General features: G+C 40.8%; 1 protein-coding gene across 17 annotated transcripts in view; it reads left to right on the top strand.

Moving 5' to 3' along the window:
- PHACTR4 (phosphatase and actin regulator 4) overlaps positions 1–17,840 on the top strand; it is a 102,614-nt gene that overhangs the window by 65,729 nt on the left and 19,045 nt on the right. For 7 of the 17 annotated variants that reach the window (XM_078073555.1, XM_078073564.1, XM_078073554.1 and 4 more), the window contains 5 exons: positions 3,110–3,133; positions 4,100–4,273; positions 5,038–5,118; positions 13,868–14,032; positions 14,547–14,942. In XM_078073555.1, coding sequence (XP_077929681.1) covers positions 3,110–3,133; positions 4,100–4,273; positions 5,038–5,118; positions 13,868–14,032; positions 14,547–14,942 — 840 coding nt within the window. Of the gene's footprint in view, positions 1–3,109; positions 3,138–4,099; positions 4,274–5,037; positions 5,119–13,867; positions 14,033–14,546; positions 14,943–17,840 lie in introns of those variants that run through there. The other 10 variants (XM_078073560.1, XM_078073565.1, XM_078073559.1 and 7 more) reach the window with 4 other exon arrangements.

Here is a 17,840-nt window from a genome sequence, read left to right as displayed (position 1 = left end):
GAGCCCCACATTGGGCTCCCTGCTCGGTGGGAGGCCCGCTTCTCCCTCTCCCACTACCCCTGCTTGTGTTCCTGCTTTAGCTGTCTCTCTCTGCCAAATAAATAAATAAAATTAAAAAATAAATAAAAATAAATAAAGTCAGAGACTTGGATTTGAATCCCACCTATATTATGCTATAGGCAAGAGAAAGCATCAAAAGAATGAAATATACAAAGAAAAGCAGTCCAGTGGGAGGGAAAAGGCCAATTAAATGACATTTATAAGGTGTTGCAATTAAATAAACAAAATAACTCAACTCCCAACTGAAAATACTATACCCAGTGAAAATATCCTTCAAAAATGATGATATAAAATTATCCTAATTGTAGGGGCACCTGGGTGGCTCAGTCAGTTAAGCGTTCATCATCTCTCACCAGGATTTCTGCAGTAGTCCACCAGCCTCCAGCCTTGCCTCTCTCCAAATGCCACTCTTCTTTCCACACTCAAGCCTGAGTTGCAAATCTAACCACATCACTCCCAAATTAAATTCTATAGTAGATTCCCATGGGGCGCCTGGGTAGCTCAGTCAGTTAAGCATCTGGCTCTTGATTTCAGCTCAGGTTATGATCTCAGGGTCCTGAGATCAAGCCCCACATCGGGCTCTACACTCAGTGCCAGAGTCTGCTTGAGATTCTCTCTCCCTCTCCTCCCCCCACCCCTGTGTGCTCACATGTGCGTGCGCTCTCTCTCTCTCAAAATAAATAAATAAATAAAATCTTTTAAAAAATTATCCTAATTATAAGCACAGGATTACAGAAATAAAGATTTGAGAAAGCAAATATGTAAGAAATATAAAAGAATATCATTTGTTAAAACAACAACAATAATAATGTTTGCTGTGGTTTATTGTTATGTCTATGTAGAAATAAAATATAACAACACAGTAAATAGAGTTGAAATGTTTTAAGTTTCTTGCATTGTTTATTAAGTAAATAAAGCACTAACAGTGTAGATTCTAATAAGTCAAGGATGCACAGAACAAATCAGACCAATAGAAAATAAATAGCAAAACAGTAGACTTAAACCCAACTGTGTCAGGAAAAACATTAAATATAAATGTACTAAGCATTCTAAAGATTTTTATTTATTTATTTGACAGAGAGAGACACATCGAGAGAGGGAACACAAGCAGGGGGAGTGGGAGAGGGAGAAGCAGGCTTCCTGCCGAGCAGGGAGCCCGATGTGGGGCTCGATCCCAGGACCCTGGGATCATGACCTGAGCCGAAGGCAGACGCTTAACGACTGAGCCACCCAGGCGCCCCTATACTAAGCATTCTAAAGGACAACAGTTGTCAAACTAGATAGAAAAACAAAATCAAGGCAAAGTGTTATTAGATTGACACAAGGAATTTCATAATGATAAAAGGGTAATTTAACAAAGATATAATAACTTTAAATTTGTACATATCCAATAATGTAGCTTTAAAGTATATAAAGTAAAAAATTAATAGAACTAAAAAGAGAAAGAGACAAATCCATTTTCATAGGTAGAGCTATTAATATACCTCTCTCAGTAACTGATAGAACAAGCTAACAAAAAAGAAAGAATGTTAATGATTTGTATAATGTGATTAAACGACTTGAGTTCATAGGCAGATGTAGAACACTACCCCCTCAACTGCACGATATACCATATTTCCAAGTGTACATTAACATAATTAAATCTGGAAGACGAAAACTAGCTCCCTGGCTAGATTGGCTGTATCTCATTGAGGAACTTGACAGACAGGAACTTGTCTGTGATCCGTTCTCACCTAACACCCCTCAAGCTTTCTGGCTATTTTTCTTTGTAAAAGTATCACATAGCACTCACCTCTTCTTTCATATTGTTAATTTGTTGTTTTGTTTTTTGAGTTTTTATATTCTCTTCCCTATTACTTTTAATCAAACAGGCATTTTCCTGTGTATCATTTGGAACTGAGTAACATCTATTCGGTGGGTGGGTTAGCAGGATATTTCAAATTTCAGTTCCTCCTTTTGCCTCTAGCAAGTAAGATGACTATGAACACCTGGTGGTGCTTAGCTCCATTTCTGAAAGTATCATCATTAACATATGCTAAATATTATATATCTGCAATGTCTTGAGGTCTCATTGACATTTTATAATTGGGAGTTTACGGTCTTAAAGCACTGACTCTTAAAAGGGATACCACGTATTCACCCACATGCCACTCCTGGGGGTGCATCCCGGGTACCACTGAGGGGAGATTGCTGTGACAGGAGTTGTTCTGATGTCTCTGCAAGTAAACTTATACAAATATGGTCTGGCGTTATAATAACTAGATTCTCTTGCATTTCGTGGAAGGAATTAGAGTAGTTGAGACCCAGGATGTGTTCAAGTAAATTATGCAACTAGGAAGAAAAGAGTCATTGTCCTCTCGTCTCCATCTGTTGCACTTCAGTAGCCAGAACCCTGTTTGGCCTAAGTCATCAATATACAGCAAAATAATGCATCCAGCAGTCACTGCTGCAGTCACTCTGATCATGACAATTGTGTAAATCTGACTTTCATCAGCAAGTTTCCCTAGACTCACATCTATCAACTGAAAAAGATTGAATTTGGCAACTGTTTCTTAAGAAAAAATAATAAATTCTTGTTGATTGTGTATTTTATGAAAAACTACAGTTGTTTTTTTTTTTAAAGATTTTATTTATTCATTTGAGACACAGAAATACAGTGAGAGAGAGAGAGAGCATGAGCAGGGAGAGAGGCAGAGGGAAAGGGAGAAGCAGGCTCCCCGCCGAGCCAGGAGCCCGATGTGGGGCTCGATCCCACGACCCCAGGATCACGACCTGAGCCGAAGGCAGACGCTTAACCATCTGAGCCACCCAGGCGCCCCAAAAAACTACAGTTTTAAAAGAAACTTTTTTTAGTGCATATATTATGCCCATTTAGCCCCCCAAAAAAGAGCGTTATTTGCTTCAGATGTGAAATTGTGTACAATAAGCATGTTAATTTATTACATGTGATAATATAGTATGTGGTCCTTGATGTATTTCTGTAAAGTAAAGGTTCCACTTTAATTCCAGGATGGTTATTCCACATGACTCTTTTTTTCTTCTCCTCTAGACTTCTCCAGAGAACCCTGGGACAGTAGGTGGAGTGCAAAGCTGTATTGTGTTGCCTTCCTGCTTTTTTTGTTGCTTTCCTGCTTTTATTTATTTTATTATTATTATTTTTGGCCCAGTCTTGGCTGCTCCTTTCTCTGCCACTAAAGCTAACTAACTAAACCCTGCATGTGTGGTCATTATGGGGGATTCATTTCATTTTCATTTCAGTCCCGCACCTATACCGTGCCAGTTATGTTTTTTGTCATATCCTTAAGATCATGATTGTCCCTAATGTACTATTGTGATAGGCAAACTGGAATCCCACCTCTTCTTTCCAAAAAGATTACACTTTAAAGCACTCTCTGTAATGCCCCAGCTCCAGGCTCCTTCCAGTGCTCCAAACTTAGGGTCTTGTGAAGGGAAAAAATAATCTGAAAAACAGATACAAGTAAGGTGTTAACATTTTACCCCCTCTGAACTATTTATGTCCTGAAAGAGGAGGGCAGGGGGAGGGGAGTGTTTAGTAGGGAATGATGACTCACTCACTAAAGAGGGAACTCCCCATTTCAGTGACACCTGAGGCAGTAATGTTAGCTGGGAGGCCTCCCCTGTGCCAAGAGGTTGAGATCGGCAGCAGCAGTAGGCCGCCCTGGGGCAAGGTCTCATGCATATTGAAAAGACGTGTGTGTGTGTGTGTGTGTGTGTGTGTGTGTGTGTGTGTGTGTGTGCGCGCGCGCACCTTTAAGAGATTTTGAGCTGGTTATGATCATCTCATTGAATTTTTGTCCTCAAATGATGTCAGCTTGGTTTGGTTCCTTTTCCCTCTTAGTAATTTATCTGTTATGGATTTTGATGTTTGGTGTCCGTGTGATGTCAAGGAATCTGTCTGCATGATTGTTTATCATTGCTCTGATCCTTTTGAACTACCACAGGAAGGGACCTTTTAAAAATTATGCTGACATAATAAATTGGCTGTTGTTTTCCCTGTGTGCCTTTCACCATACTACAGAAGAAGCAAGCCAGCCCACCGCAGACCCAGGCATGGTCATGGACAGTGTGGAAGCAGGAGACACAACGCCTCCCACCAAAAGGAAGAGCAAGTTCTCAGGCTTTGGCAAGATCTTCAAGCCCTGGAAATGGCGGAAAAAAAAAAGTAGTGATAAATTCAAAGAGACATCAGAAGGTGAGACATTAAGATTTAAATATATGTTCTGAGTTACAGAGTTTCTTATTTTAGAAGTATCTAACTTTCTCATTCTCTTCCCAAGCTTCTATAACCCCCTATTTGAAGAGGGAATTCAGTCTTTTAGGAATAAAACCAAGTGGTCACTCATTAAGTCTTATATACTATAGTCTCATCCGCAGATTGCTATTTTGATGGGATTAAAGTTTATCAAGTGGTGAATGGAGTTCCTGAATGGTAGAAAATCTAAGATGCTTTTTTTCCTACTCTGACCACTTTCAGAAAAAGTTCATCAACAAATACCTTATTACTGAGATGACAATTTTTTTTTTAAAAGATTTTATTTATTTATTTGACAGTAAGAGAGATAGCGAGAGAGGGAACACAAGCAGGGGGAATGGGAGAGGGAGAAGCAGGCTTCCCGCCGAGCAGGGAGCCCGATGCGGGGCTCGATCCCAGGACCCTGGGATCATGACCTGAGCCGAAGGCAGACGCTTAACGACTGAGCCACCCAGGCGCCCCTACTGAAATGACAATTAAAGAAAGAGCTAAAATTATATAAGGATAGTTCCTTTTGAAAATGCTGCATTCCTAATAACATAGGATATGAAAGAAATTATTTTTAAATTTGAAGTTAGTTTTCCTGTTCTTTACAGAGAACAGAAAATTGAACCACTTTATTCTTTTACCTGTTGAGTTAGAATGCTTAAAATTGACCTTTAACTGACACATTTCTGAGTGCTGTTTTCCAATTTAATATTAAGTTTTAGAGCGAAAAATATCTATGCGAAAACCGAGAGAAGAGCTGGTTAAAAGAGGGGTTCTGTTGGAAGACTCTGAGCAGGGTGAGTTTATAAATAAAATACTATATGTCTGTCTCTATACACTTGGTGTTTGATTCTGACTAGGCATTTGAATTTTCTTTTGTTATTGCTGTTGGGAGGGAGGGGAGATTTTTTAAAGCTGTTCATGCATCTAGAATATTTTTTTTCAAACTTCTACAAAAGAGAAAAAGACAGCTCAGTAGAAGAGTCTACAAAAGCACTGGACAGGGGCGCCTGGGTGGCTCAGATGGTTAAGCGACTGCCTTCAGCTCAGGTCATGATCCTGCAGTCCCGGGATCGAGTTCCGCATCGGGCTCCCTGCTCAGGGGGGAGTCTGCTTCTCCCTCTGACCCTCCCCCCTCTCATGTTCTCTCTCTCTATCTCATTCTCTCTCTCAAATAAATAAAAATCTTAAAAAAAAAAAAAAAAAAGACCTGGGGCGCCTGGGTGGCTCAGTCGTTAAGCGTCCGCCTTTGGCTCAGGTCATGGTCCCAGGGTCCTGGGATCGAGCCCCACATCAGGCTCCCTGCTCGGCGGGAAGCCTGCTTCTCCCTCTCCCACTCCCCCTGCTTGTGTTCCCTCTCTCGCTGTGTCTCTCTCTGTCAAATAAATAAATAAAATCTTTAAAAAAAAAAATTTGTTCATTTTTAGAGACAGAGCACATGTGAGCGGGGTGGGGGTGTGTGCAGGGAGCAGATGGAGAGGAGAGAAACAGACTCCTCTCTGAGCACAGAGCCCAACACAGGGCTCCCTCTCACGACCCTGAGATCATGACCTACACTGAAGTCAGACATTTAACCAACTGAGCCACCCAGGCAGACCCTCTGGAAACATTTCTTTCTTTCTTTCTTTCTTATTTATTTAAATTCAATTAATTAACATATAGTGTATTATCAGTTTCACAGGTAGAGTTCAGTGATTCATCGGTTGCATATTAACACCCAGTGCTCGTTCCATCACGCACCCTCCTTAATGCCCATCACCCAGTTACTCCATCCCCCCACGCACCTCCCCTCCAGCAATCCTCAGTTTGTTTCCTATAGTTTTTTTTAATTTTTTATTATTATTTAGTTAGTTTATTTTTATTTTTTTATTTTTTTTGTTTCCTATAGTTGAGTCTCTTGAAATAAGTCAATCAGAGAAGGACAATTATCATATGATCTCACTGATATGAAGAATTTGAGAAACAAGACGGGATCACAGGGGAAGAGAGGGAAAAATGAAACAAGGCAAAACCAGAGAGGGAGACAAACCATAAGAGACAGGAAACAAACTGAGGGTTGCTGGAGCGGTGGGGGGTGGGAGGGATGGGGTGGCTGTGTGATGGACACTGGGGAAGGTATGTGCTATGGTGAGCGCTGTGAATTGTGTAAGACTGATGAATCACAGACCTGTACCCCTGAAACAAATAATACATTATATGTTAATAAAAAAAAAAAGAGTCTGTTACAGTTTGTCTCCCTCTGTGATTTCATCATTTTATTTTTCCCTCCCTTCCCCTATGATCCTCTGTTTTGTTTCTTAAATTCCACATATGAGTGAAATCATATGATAATTGTCTTTCTCTGACTAACTTATCTCGCTTAGCATAATACTCTCTGGTTCCATCTATGTCATTGCAAATGGTAAGATTCATTTTTTTGATGGCTGAGGAATATTCCATTGTGTATATATGTATGTATGTATGTATATATGCACCACATCTTTATCCATTCATCTGTCAATGGGCATCTGGGCTTTTTCCACAGTTTGGCTATTTGGAAACATTTCTTAATGTCCTTGATGATCACAAAAGTGTCCTTGTAGTATCATTGAAATTTACGTTTATGTTTTATATATTTTTCTCTACTAATGTTATACTTGACAATAAAAAAACTAAATACTAATAAGATATTTTGAGAGAATTCAGTGCTGTGCTATCTATATTTGATTTATTTAAGGAAGGCAAATATTTTTTGTGGGAATGAAAATACCTAGTGAAGGGAAAATATTAAAACATAAGCAAGAATAACTGATTTTTTTAAGGAGTCTCAACTTAGGGATGTAAATATGAAATGATTTTATTCTAATAATTACGTCCTAATTTCCTACGCTAAAGGTGGCCATTTTCTTGGTGAGGGGTTAAAAAAAAAAAAAGGACTGTTCGCTCTTCCTTCCAGGTGTCTACAGGTGGCTGTGATCTTTTTTCTTTTAATTTTTTTTTTTTTTAAGATTTTATTTATTTATTTGACAGAGACAGTGAGAGAGGGAACACAAGCAGGGGGAGTGGGAGAGGGAGAAGCAGGCTTCCCGCGGAGCAGGGAGCCCGATGGGGGACTCCATCCCAGGACCCTGGGATCATGACCTGAGCTGAAGGCAGACGCTTAACCGACTGAGCCACCCAGGTGCCCCTGTGATCTTTACCTCTGAAACTGAGTGGCTTGTGAAGGATCCTCGGAGCCGACCTTCTCTGTGTCTCTGTATGATCTCAGCTTTGTGCCGGCTGTCGTACTGTGTTGCTTTCCTTTATTTTTTTTGTTTGTTTTAATATATATTTTTTAAAGATTTTTGTTTATTTGTTTTAGAGAGAGAGAGAAAATGGGGGGGGAGGGGCAGAATCTCAGGCAGACTCCAAGCTGAGTGCAGGGAGCCTGATGCAGGGCTCAATCCTGTGACTCCGAGATCATGACTTGAGCCAAAATCAAAAGAGTCAGACACTTAACCAATTGAGCCACCCAGGTGTCCCTATTTGTTTGAGTTTTGGGGATTTTTTTGTTTGTTTTTTGGTTTTGGGGTTTTTTTGGTGGGCAACAAAGCAAAGTTTATTGAGCAATAGTAAAGTGATAGTACAAAGCCCCCGAAGAGGGAGGGGGACCTGAGAGGGTTGCCCGGTTTGAGTTTTTTGACCAAAGTTGTCTCCATGCCCAGATTGCTTCCCTAATCTTCTGTTTGTCATAAAGATCATGTTTTGGTGTTTCAGCATTCATTTAATAATGTCAGGACTTTTCTCCAATGTGTGATTTTTATGAAGCAGCTTATCGAAAGAGTTAAGACTACAGTACGTTGGCTGTATTTCATTTCTCTTCATTAGAGTTCCTTTGCATGAGACAAATCTGAAAACCACATTTTAAAACTGTATCCTGTCCTTTGGCCAATGGGAGAAAAGAACCAAACCAATGGAATTTTACACTTTTTAGGTTTTGAACCATATTAATATATTGCTTATTCACAAAATTTAATTAAATTGTATAGACTGAAGATTTTTTTTTAAAGATTTATTTATTTTGGGGGCACCTGGGTGGCACAGTCAGTTAAACATCTGCCTTCAGCTCAGGTCATGATCCCAGGGTCCTGAGATCAAGCCCCACATCGGGCTCCCTGCTCAGTGGGGAGCCTGCTTCTCTGTCTCCCACTCCCATTGCTTGTGCTCACACTCTCTCGCTCTCTCTCTGTCAAATAAGTAAATAAAATCTTGAAAAAGAAAAAGATTGATTTATTTTAGAGAGAGAGAACACAAGTAGGGGGAGGAGCAGAGGGAGAGGAAGAGAGAGAATCCCAAGCAGACCCCTCGCTGAGTGCAGAGCCTGATGTGGGGTTTGATCTGACAACCCCAAGATCATGACCTGAGCTGAAATCAAGAGCCACCCAGGCGTCCCTAGATTGAAGATTTTTAAATCTCAACTACCTAAAAATTTTTAAGGGTGGTGGAGCAGAGGGAGAATCTTAAGTAGGCTCCAGGCCCAGTGCATACCCTGTCGTGGGGCTCGATCTCACAACCTTGAGATCATGACCTGAGCTGAAATCAAGAGTCAGACACTTACTAACTGAGTACCCAGGCACCTCTCAACTATATAAACATTTAACAAAGAAACAAACATGAAGAAAAATTACTAAAATATTAATTAGCATTGGTTGTTAGGATGGGAATACAGGGGGCTTTTGTTTTGTTTTGTTTTGTTTTTCTGAATTTTCTACATGGTTAGCTATGAGCATGGAAAACCAGTTTTTTATGAGACTTTGAATTTTACATTTGGACATAAAATCTTCTAGGTATTTTAGGTGGTTAACTATAATTGTAACACCTCTGTTGTAGCATCTTCGAACCTTGCTTTTTTTTTTTTTTTAATAATAGCCATTTCTTACCCCATGCCCTCTTCTGCCTCACCTTTCTTGCTCACTCACTCACAAACCCCGTACATTACTTGTTTGTTGTTTTTCACCTTCATTCAGTTTCTTTCGCCCTATGCTTCCTATTGGCTCTTGATCCAAGTTGTTTTTAGCCTACAAGCCCAAAAGCCCAATTGATAAATGAGTTGTAGCCATTTGGCAAGATACTACTCTGCCAACCAGAGAACTGACTGAAAGCTTTACTCTAGGAAAAAACTCTGAGATAGACCTTGGGGCCTGGCTTCTATATCTCCAGTTTAGGCCAAAAGCAACATTTGAACTTTGAAGTTTTTTTCATACTCAGACACAGCTTTTGGCTTAAATATATAGGGTTCTAACTTGAATATATTATAAAATATTTAATATGTTTTCTAAGATGGGCATGGACATTCATAGGTGTTAAAGCTGGATACTGCTTATACTCCACTCTGTTAACATTGTAGAAAACCTTTGCATTAAATATAAGAAATTTTAATAGACACATGGATCAGTGGAACAGAATAGAGAGCCCAGAAGTAAACCCACGATTATATGGTCAATTAATCTATGGCAAAGGAGGCAAGGATATACAATGAGGGAAAAATGGTTTCTTCAACAAATCGTGCTGGGAAAGCTGGACAGCTCCATTGACAAGAATGAAACTGGACCACTTCCTTATGCCACACACAAAAATAAACTCAAAATGGATTAAAGACCTAAATGTAAGACCTGTCATAAAAGTCCTAGAAGGAGGGGCGCCTGGGTGGCTCAGTTGGTTAAGTGACTGCCTTCGGCTCAGGTCATGATCCCAGAGTCCCAGGATCGAGTCCCGCATCGGGCTCCCTGCTCAGTGGGGAGTCTGCTTCTCCCTCTGACCCTACCCCCTCTTGGGCTCTCTCTCACTCTCTTTCTCTCAAATAAATAAATAAAATCTTTAAAAAATAATAATAATAAATAAAATTCCTAGAAGGAAACATAGGCAGTAAGCTCTTTAGCATCAGCCATAGAAACATTTTTCTAAGTATGCCTCCTTTGGCAAGGGAAACAAAAGTAAAATCAAACTATTGGGACTACACCAAAATAAAAAACTTTTGCACAGCAAAGAAAACAATAAAACAAAAAGATAACTTACCAAGTGGGAGAAGATATTTGCAAATGATATATTCAATAAAGGGTTAGTATCCAAAATACATAAAGAACTTATACAACTCAACACCAAAAAAACAAATAACCCAGTTAAAAAATTGGGCAGAAGGGGGCACCTGAGTGGCTCAGTTGGTTAAGTGCCTGCCTTCAGCTCAAGTCATATTCTCAGGGTCCTGGGATTGAACCCTATGTCAGACTCCCTGCTGAGCTTATCCCTCTCCCTCTCCCCCTCCTCATTCTCTCTCTCTCAAATAAATAAATAAAATCTTTTTAAAAAGGGGGAGAGCAAAAGACATGAATAGACATTTTTCCAAAGAAGACAAACAGATGGCCAACAGATACATGAAAAGATGTTAAGCAGCACTCGTCATCAGGAAAATGCACACCTCACACCTGTCAGAATGGCTAGAATAAAAAACACAAGAAATAACAGGTGTTGGTGAGGATGTGGAGGAAAAAGAACCCTCATACACTGTTGGTGGGAATGCAAGCTGATACAACCACTGTGGAAAACAATATGAACATTCCTCAAAAAATTAATTACAGCATTATTTACAATAGCCGGGATATAGAAGCAACCCAAGTGTCCATCCATAGATGAATGGATAAAGACAGTGTGTGTGTGTGTGTATACACACACATATTATGGAATGTTACTCAGCCATAAAAAAAAAAAAAATGAAGTCTTGCCATTTGCAACAACAGGGATGAATCTAGAGGATATAATCCTAAATGAAATAAGTTAGAAAAAGACATACCATATGATTTCAGTCATATGTGAAATTTAAGAAATAAAACAAGTGAACAAAGAAAAAAGACGCACAAAAAAACAGACTCTGAAATATAGAGAACTGGCAGTTGCCACATGGAAAGTGGGGGTGGGGGGTCAAATAGGTGAAGGGGTTAAGAGCACACTTACCATGATGAGCACTGAGAAATGTATAGAATTGTTGAATCATTATATTGTACACATGAAACTAACACTGTATTTTATTATACTTGAATTTAAAACAAATCTTAAAAAAATTTTTAAAAAGAGGGGTACCTCGGTGGCTTAGTCAGTTAAGCGACTGCCTTCGGCTCAGGTCGTGATCCCGGAGTCCCAGGATTGAGTCCCACATCAGGCTCCCCAATCAGTGGGGAGTCTGCTTCTCCCCCGACCCTCCTCCGTCTTGTGCTCTCTCCCTCACTCTCTGTCTCTCAAATAAATAAATACAATCTTTTAAAAACAAATAAAAATTTTGAAAAAGAAAGTTTACTTGAAAGTAGACAATCCTGAATAAATAGCTTGAGAAATAACTGATCACTTTTTCTTTTAAGATTTTATTTGGGGGCACCTGGGTGGCTCAGTCATTAAACGTCTGCCTTTGGCTCAGGTCACGATTCCAGGTCCTGGGATCGAGCCCCGCATCGGGCTCCATGCTCGGCGGGAAGCCTGCTTCTCCCTCTCCCACTCCCCCTGCTTGTGTTCCCTCTCTCACTGTGCCTCTCTCTGTCAAATAAAAAAATGAAATCTTAAAAAAAATAATTTTTATTAGTTTATTTTAGAGAGAGTGTGTGCAAGCAGGCAAGCAGGGGGAGGGGCAAAGGGGGAGGGAGAGGGACAAACAGACTCGGCACTGAGTGCGAGCCCCATGAGGGGCTCAGTCTCACAACCCTGAGATCATGACCTGAGCCAAAATCAGAGTCAGATGCTTAACCAACTGAGCCACCCAGGAGCCCTGATAACAGATCACTTCTGCAATATTTTCCTAGTGCATGCTGAGTAGAAACCAGTTAATAATGTGTCTTAACCTTTCACTGTATGGTTTTCAAAAGTAGTCTTTTTTTTTTTTTAAAGATTTTATTTATTTTTCAACAGAGAGAGAGAGAGACAGCGAGAGAGGGAACACAAGCAGGGGGAGTGGGAGAGGGAGAAGCAGGCTTCCCGCCGAGCAGGGAGCCCGATGTGGGACTCGATCCCAGGACCCTGGGATCATGACCTGAGCCGAAGGCAGACGCTTAACGACTGAGCCACCCAGGCGCCCCTCAAAAGTAGTAGTCTTATTTGGCTTTGAAGTGATTCCTTGGTTTATATTCTAAAAGGTCCTGTTTTGTTAAGGATGGGCTATATAAACATAAGCGATAACTTACTACATTTGCATAGTTGTCATCTTGCTACCTTCCCTATTTTAAAATAGTTATGAGAATACTTTAGCTTGAGAAATGTATTTTCATTTAGTGCTCATTTGCCATAGACTCTTTAGTACTTTCAGGCCAAGCTCCACCTCTCATTGACACTGCATGGAGAATGATCCTGTCTAATCTAGTAGGAGATTGGGGTGAGGGAGATATGTCTCTGAGAACTTGAGGGACTAACTCAAGAGTCACTAAAATGATACTACCCAGAGGATCTCACTGTGGAAAGCCAAAGCGGAAACTGTGTAGAGAGCAACCATTTCCAGTCCCCATGACACTAGGAGGTGAGACGGAGTTTAAGTCTCTAACCCCAGTTTTCTCAGTTCTCTTCTCCAAAGGAGTCCAGGGAAGCTCAGCAGGGAACATTTATCTAACTGTTCCGTGCAGGAGTCTTACCTGCAGTCTCCACAGTGATGAGTGGTCCTCCCAAAGCCTCCAGCCTAGGGACCATTCCTGCAGTTTAGTTTGTAGGCATGTGTCTTTCTGTCACATGGAGCTCTGATCAGTTCACCAGTTCTTCCCCTTGCTCCGAATTCCTAATGCCTGGCACCCTCTGCTGTGTCTCACCTTTATTCCATCAGGAGCTTATTAGTAGCTTTCCTGTTCCAGGCCCTGCCTGACCCACCCTCCTCTCAGCTCTCACATTTAACCTTTGAAAAGACAGATCAGATCAGATCTCTCTCCTCCTTTAATTCTTTGGCTTCCCGTTGCCTACAGGATTTGGCCCAGGCTCTTTTAAGTGGCATTCGGTGTCCTTCATAGCTGGGCTCTGGCTGGCCTTTCCAGTCCTGTCCATGACTATTTCTTATATGCATCTGTTTTCCTGCCAGACAAACTAGATGCCAGTTCCCAGACATGCCAACTGATTTCATCCCTTCATCCATGCTACTCTTTCCTGTCTTTCCTCATCTTGTCAGCAGTACGATTGGCTCCTACTCCTTTAAGACCCAGTTTAGCTACCACTCTTTGTGAAGCTTTCCCAACCTCATTCCCAGCCCAAGAGAACTGTTTCTTCTTCATTCCTACCCCAACACTCCATTTGTTACAGCTCTGAATAGTTAGCATTTGTTACTTAGGTATATTATATTAAGTCGGTCTTATTTATGTAGCAAGACACCTGGCACATAATGGGCAATCAGATGTTTATTGGGGAAAGAAATTACTTATTTCTATTACTACTATAAAGATCCAAATAATCTAGATCTAAATCAGCAGCTCAAACAGAATGGGGGAGAAAGGGATAAGAAAGGTTACAAATTACCAGCTTTCCCCTCTGGCCACACCAGTCCATCAGTTTGCTCTCTCCTCTTTGACCTTGCAGGTGGTGAGGATCCAGGGAAGTTGAGCCATGCCATGTTAAAAAATGGCCATACCACTCCCATAGGGAGTACCAGATCTTCTAGTCCCGAGCAAGCAGAAGAAGAGTCAGGAAGAATAGCAAGTCTTAGGAATCCTGTTCCAGAAGAGGACCCAAAGAAGCGACTAGGTAAGAACCCCTGGGTTTATGAGTGTAAGAGCCATGGATCAGTCATTCTCATTTAACTCAGAGTTTACCTAGAGCCAGGGGGAATTCTGTTCTCCTCTAGCAATTCCTTAACTAGTTGCAGCTTGAAGTGGAATTTTCCCCTCCTCATTCTTACATTCACAAAAGACCTAAGTTGTGATTCTCAAGGACAGAAGAAGATGTTAAGCATCAGACACCTGTAGGAGTTTTTCAAGCTACACTTAGTTCCTCCTCCTCCACCCATGGGATTCTGTGTCTCCTCCGGTTGCCTGGCTCTGGTGTGAAGAATCACTACTATACAAGCCTCTCTTAGTTTGAGATTGGGAATGAGAAAGTGTCATATACCTTAAGTATGTTGAGGTTGGGAAACTGCCTGTAAACTCATCTGAAAGTTAAATAAGGGATGAAGTTGACCATAAGCCTGTAGATGTGTTAGCTTTTTCAGTCTATCTTGTGCCTCTTTCTTCCCTTTTAAATCACATCTGTTAATACACAGGCTCAACTGGAAGCCAGCCTAATTCTGAAGCAGAGTCCGTTCCTGAGAACGCACCCAGACAGCCTTTGCTTCCCCCTAAAAGACCCTTGTCCTCTTCTCACGAAGCAAATGAAGGGCAAGCAAAGGCTGCCGCTTCCTCTGGCAGCACGGCATGGCCCATCTCCTCGGCCCCCGCTGCCGCCCCCACCGCAGCACCCGCTGCCGCCCCTGCTGCCGTGAACCCAGCAAAGACTGTTGGTTCCTCCGTCCCCCCGTCCCCAGCACCCAGGACTCTGCCCGCCGCTCCGGCCAGTGCGAACACTACCGCTGCCCCAAGCCTCACTCCCTCGGTCCCTGCCAAGCAGCCGCCTGTCCCTCCCCCTAAACCAGCTCACAGAAATAGCAACCCTGTCATTGGTAAGTACGTCTTTAGGTTTCCATTGCTTTGGGTTTGGTTGGGTTTGATTTTGGATGGTTGTTTTATTGGATAATTGGTATATTGATTTGGTCTGTGAGAGTTCTCCATGTCCTGTCCCTCTGAATGCCCTCAATATAGAGAAAAGTCTTGAAAATGAGGCAGATAGTCATGAATGAAAACGGACTAGGATCAGATAGCAATAAAATTAAGTTCCAGTTTGGTGGTGGGGGGGGGCATTAATATTTATTTTTCTAAAACAGTGTTTCTGAAATACTGTTTATAGTTGGGGGACTGGACATGTGAAGATCATAGCAGTTCTGACCTGCATGGAGAAAGGGGGTTATTTTAACCTACTTTAAACCGCCAATGCCTACCTTCAGCATGAACCCAACAGATAAAAAGGTGGTTGGATAGATGCCAGTGTAACTTGTGATTCAGTGTCTGGCACAATACCTTCCTGCAAACTGCAAAAGATATTATTCAAAGTGTCCTGATAAAGTCATGTTTTCTCTTGGGAGACTTAAGAATAAAATAAGTAGTAGAAGAAAGAAAACCGGGAAGATAACCAGTACATTTTTATCAGTTTAGTGAATTTTTTTATATTTACCTGAAGTCCTATTTAGGTCAGCTTTTCTTTACATACATGTATACCTTCTTAGAGGAATTTTCGAGAAAGGGAGGAGAGGAAGGAAGGTAGTTTTTCAGGAAAAATGGTACTAGGCTTAGTACAGCTTGAAGTTCTTGTTCGTGATTGAAGGGAGGAATAAAGTATGCTCATTAAACAGCTAATACCTCCACCTTGTGTGGGGTGACAAGAACCCTGAAAAACAGGCTTAGAATATATTGTGAGTATGGCAGGTTGGAGTAGTTTGATTAAAAAAAGGATGGAGGTTATTACTGTTATTACCACCCCGGATGGACAGTGCTGTGACTTATCTCCGAGGAACTCAAGCAGCTTTCATATACTTGCTTTCAGAACCTCCTTGTGAAGTAGGAAAGCGATTTTATCTATTATATAGTTACAGCAATTATAACACGACGAAGTTGTGACTCACTGAAGGTTGCAGTTAATTAGTGATAGAAACCAAACCTGGGCTTTTTAACTCTTGAGCGCAGACCTCTGTCCTGTATACCTGTATTCTCAAACTGCTCTCTAGACAGGTTCTCATCACGATCACCTGGAGGGCTTGTTGAAACACAGATTGCTGGGCCCTGCCCTGAGAGTTTCTGAATCAGTAAGTCTAGGGTGGGCCTGAGAATTTGCATTTTTAAAAAGTTCCTAGATGATACTGACGCTGCATATATGGGGACCACACATTGAGAACCATTGCTCTAAACCAGTAATAGTCTACCCTTTTCAGGATAAGATAATATAAAAAATATTAATATGTGTACTGTTCTCTGGCCTAAGGTGAATAGCCCAGAGCAATAGGCCTTGTGACTGAGGGATCAACATCAGTCTTGAGTGGTCCTCAGCAGAAGGAGAAAAATAGGATGGTTCGCAGAGTTTTTATTAAGGTTAACTAGATTTGATTTAAAGGACTATTCTTTATTCTGAAATTATGACCTTCCTAATTCTTTGATGATAAAAATCTATTTCTTTCATGAAAGAATTGTCTTCACAAATGGTTTACTTGATATCAAGTCTTATTTGTCAATATTAAAAATTGACAACGTGAGGTTGGTTGGGGAGAATTTCATTTTAATTGTATTGGTCCATGAGATCCATATATTTAGAAACCACCGCTGTAGACATTGCTGTGTCTACTAATGGGCATAACAGTATTAAGACTAAGGACTAATTAGGAGTATTAGGACAAAGGAAGGACTACCATAAATAGCTGAACAGGTGAAGGGAATTTGTAACCCCTCCAATGAACGTTCCAGCATCTTGGCGACAGAACTACAACCAAGTGCCATTGTGAGAGTAGATGTAACAGAGTTCATTTCTTTCACATCTTGAGGTATATGTTTTCCTTAAATTACCAAAGATAATTTACCTTATCAATTCAAACAATAAAATACTCAAATTTGGTCTTGTCGGGTGTAGGTTTTGTTGTAAATGGACTATCTAACGGCTATTTTTAGAGAAGCAGCAAAAGTCCAGTCTACCCAAAAAATCTCACTGAGGTTAAAATTAATATTTTTTAATCTTTTTTTGTTATGTGTATGTGATGTTTTTCTAGAAAGTCTTTTAAAAATTTACCTAAGATGGGGGCGCCTGGGTGGCTCAGTCGTTAAGCGCCTGCCTTCGGCTCAGGTCATGATTCCAGGGTCCTGGGATCGAGCCCCGCATCGGGCTGCCTGCTCAGCAGGAAGCCTGCTTCTCCCTCTCCCACTCCCCCTGCTTGTGTTCCCTCTCTAGCTGTCTCTCTCTGTGTCAAATAAATAAATAAAAAATCTTTAAAAAAAAAAAAATTTACCTAAGATGTATAATACTGTATGTTAATTATACTGGAATTATGTTTTTTTAAAAGTGTATTTGGACATTTATAATATATAAAAAACTAAATGATTTTTAAAGTAATATAGAGTTAATTCATTCACAGTTACTAAATTATGATTATCTTACATATTTAAATTGTTTTCATAATTTGGCCTATGAATAAGTAACTATGCCTAATAAAATGTAGATGTAGTTAAAACTGAAAAAAAATTAATTATGATTGATGACATTAAAACATTATCAAATTAGCTAGCTTTTACTTTGAATACTACCAGTGGAATGGGACTTAGGGCAAATAAATTCTTATTTCAGGGGACCTTGAGGTGTTGCTCTCTAGATAAAACATACCGGAGCCATGCGGCGCCTGGGTGGCTCAGTTGTTAAGCATCTGCCTTCGGCTCAGGTCATGATCCCAGGGTCCTGGGATCGATCCCCGCATCGGGTTCTCTGC

Source organism: Halichoerus grypus, chromosome 5, assembly GCF_964656455.1.
Source record: "Halichoerus grypus chromosome 5, mHalGry1.hap1.1, whole genome shotgun sequence".
NCBI classification, from domain to species: domain Eukaryota; kingdom Metazoa; phylum Chordata; class Mammalia; order Carnivora; family Phocidae; genus Halichoerus; species Halichoerus grypus.
Note: the sequence above shows the minus strand (reverse complement) of the source record. Positions and strands in the feature narration are given on the sequence as shown.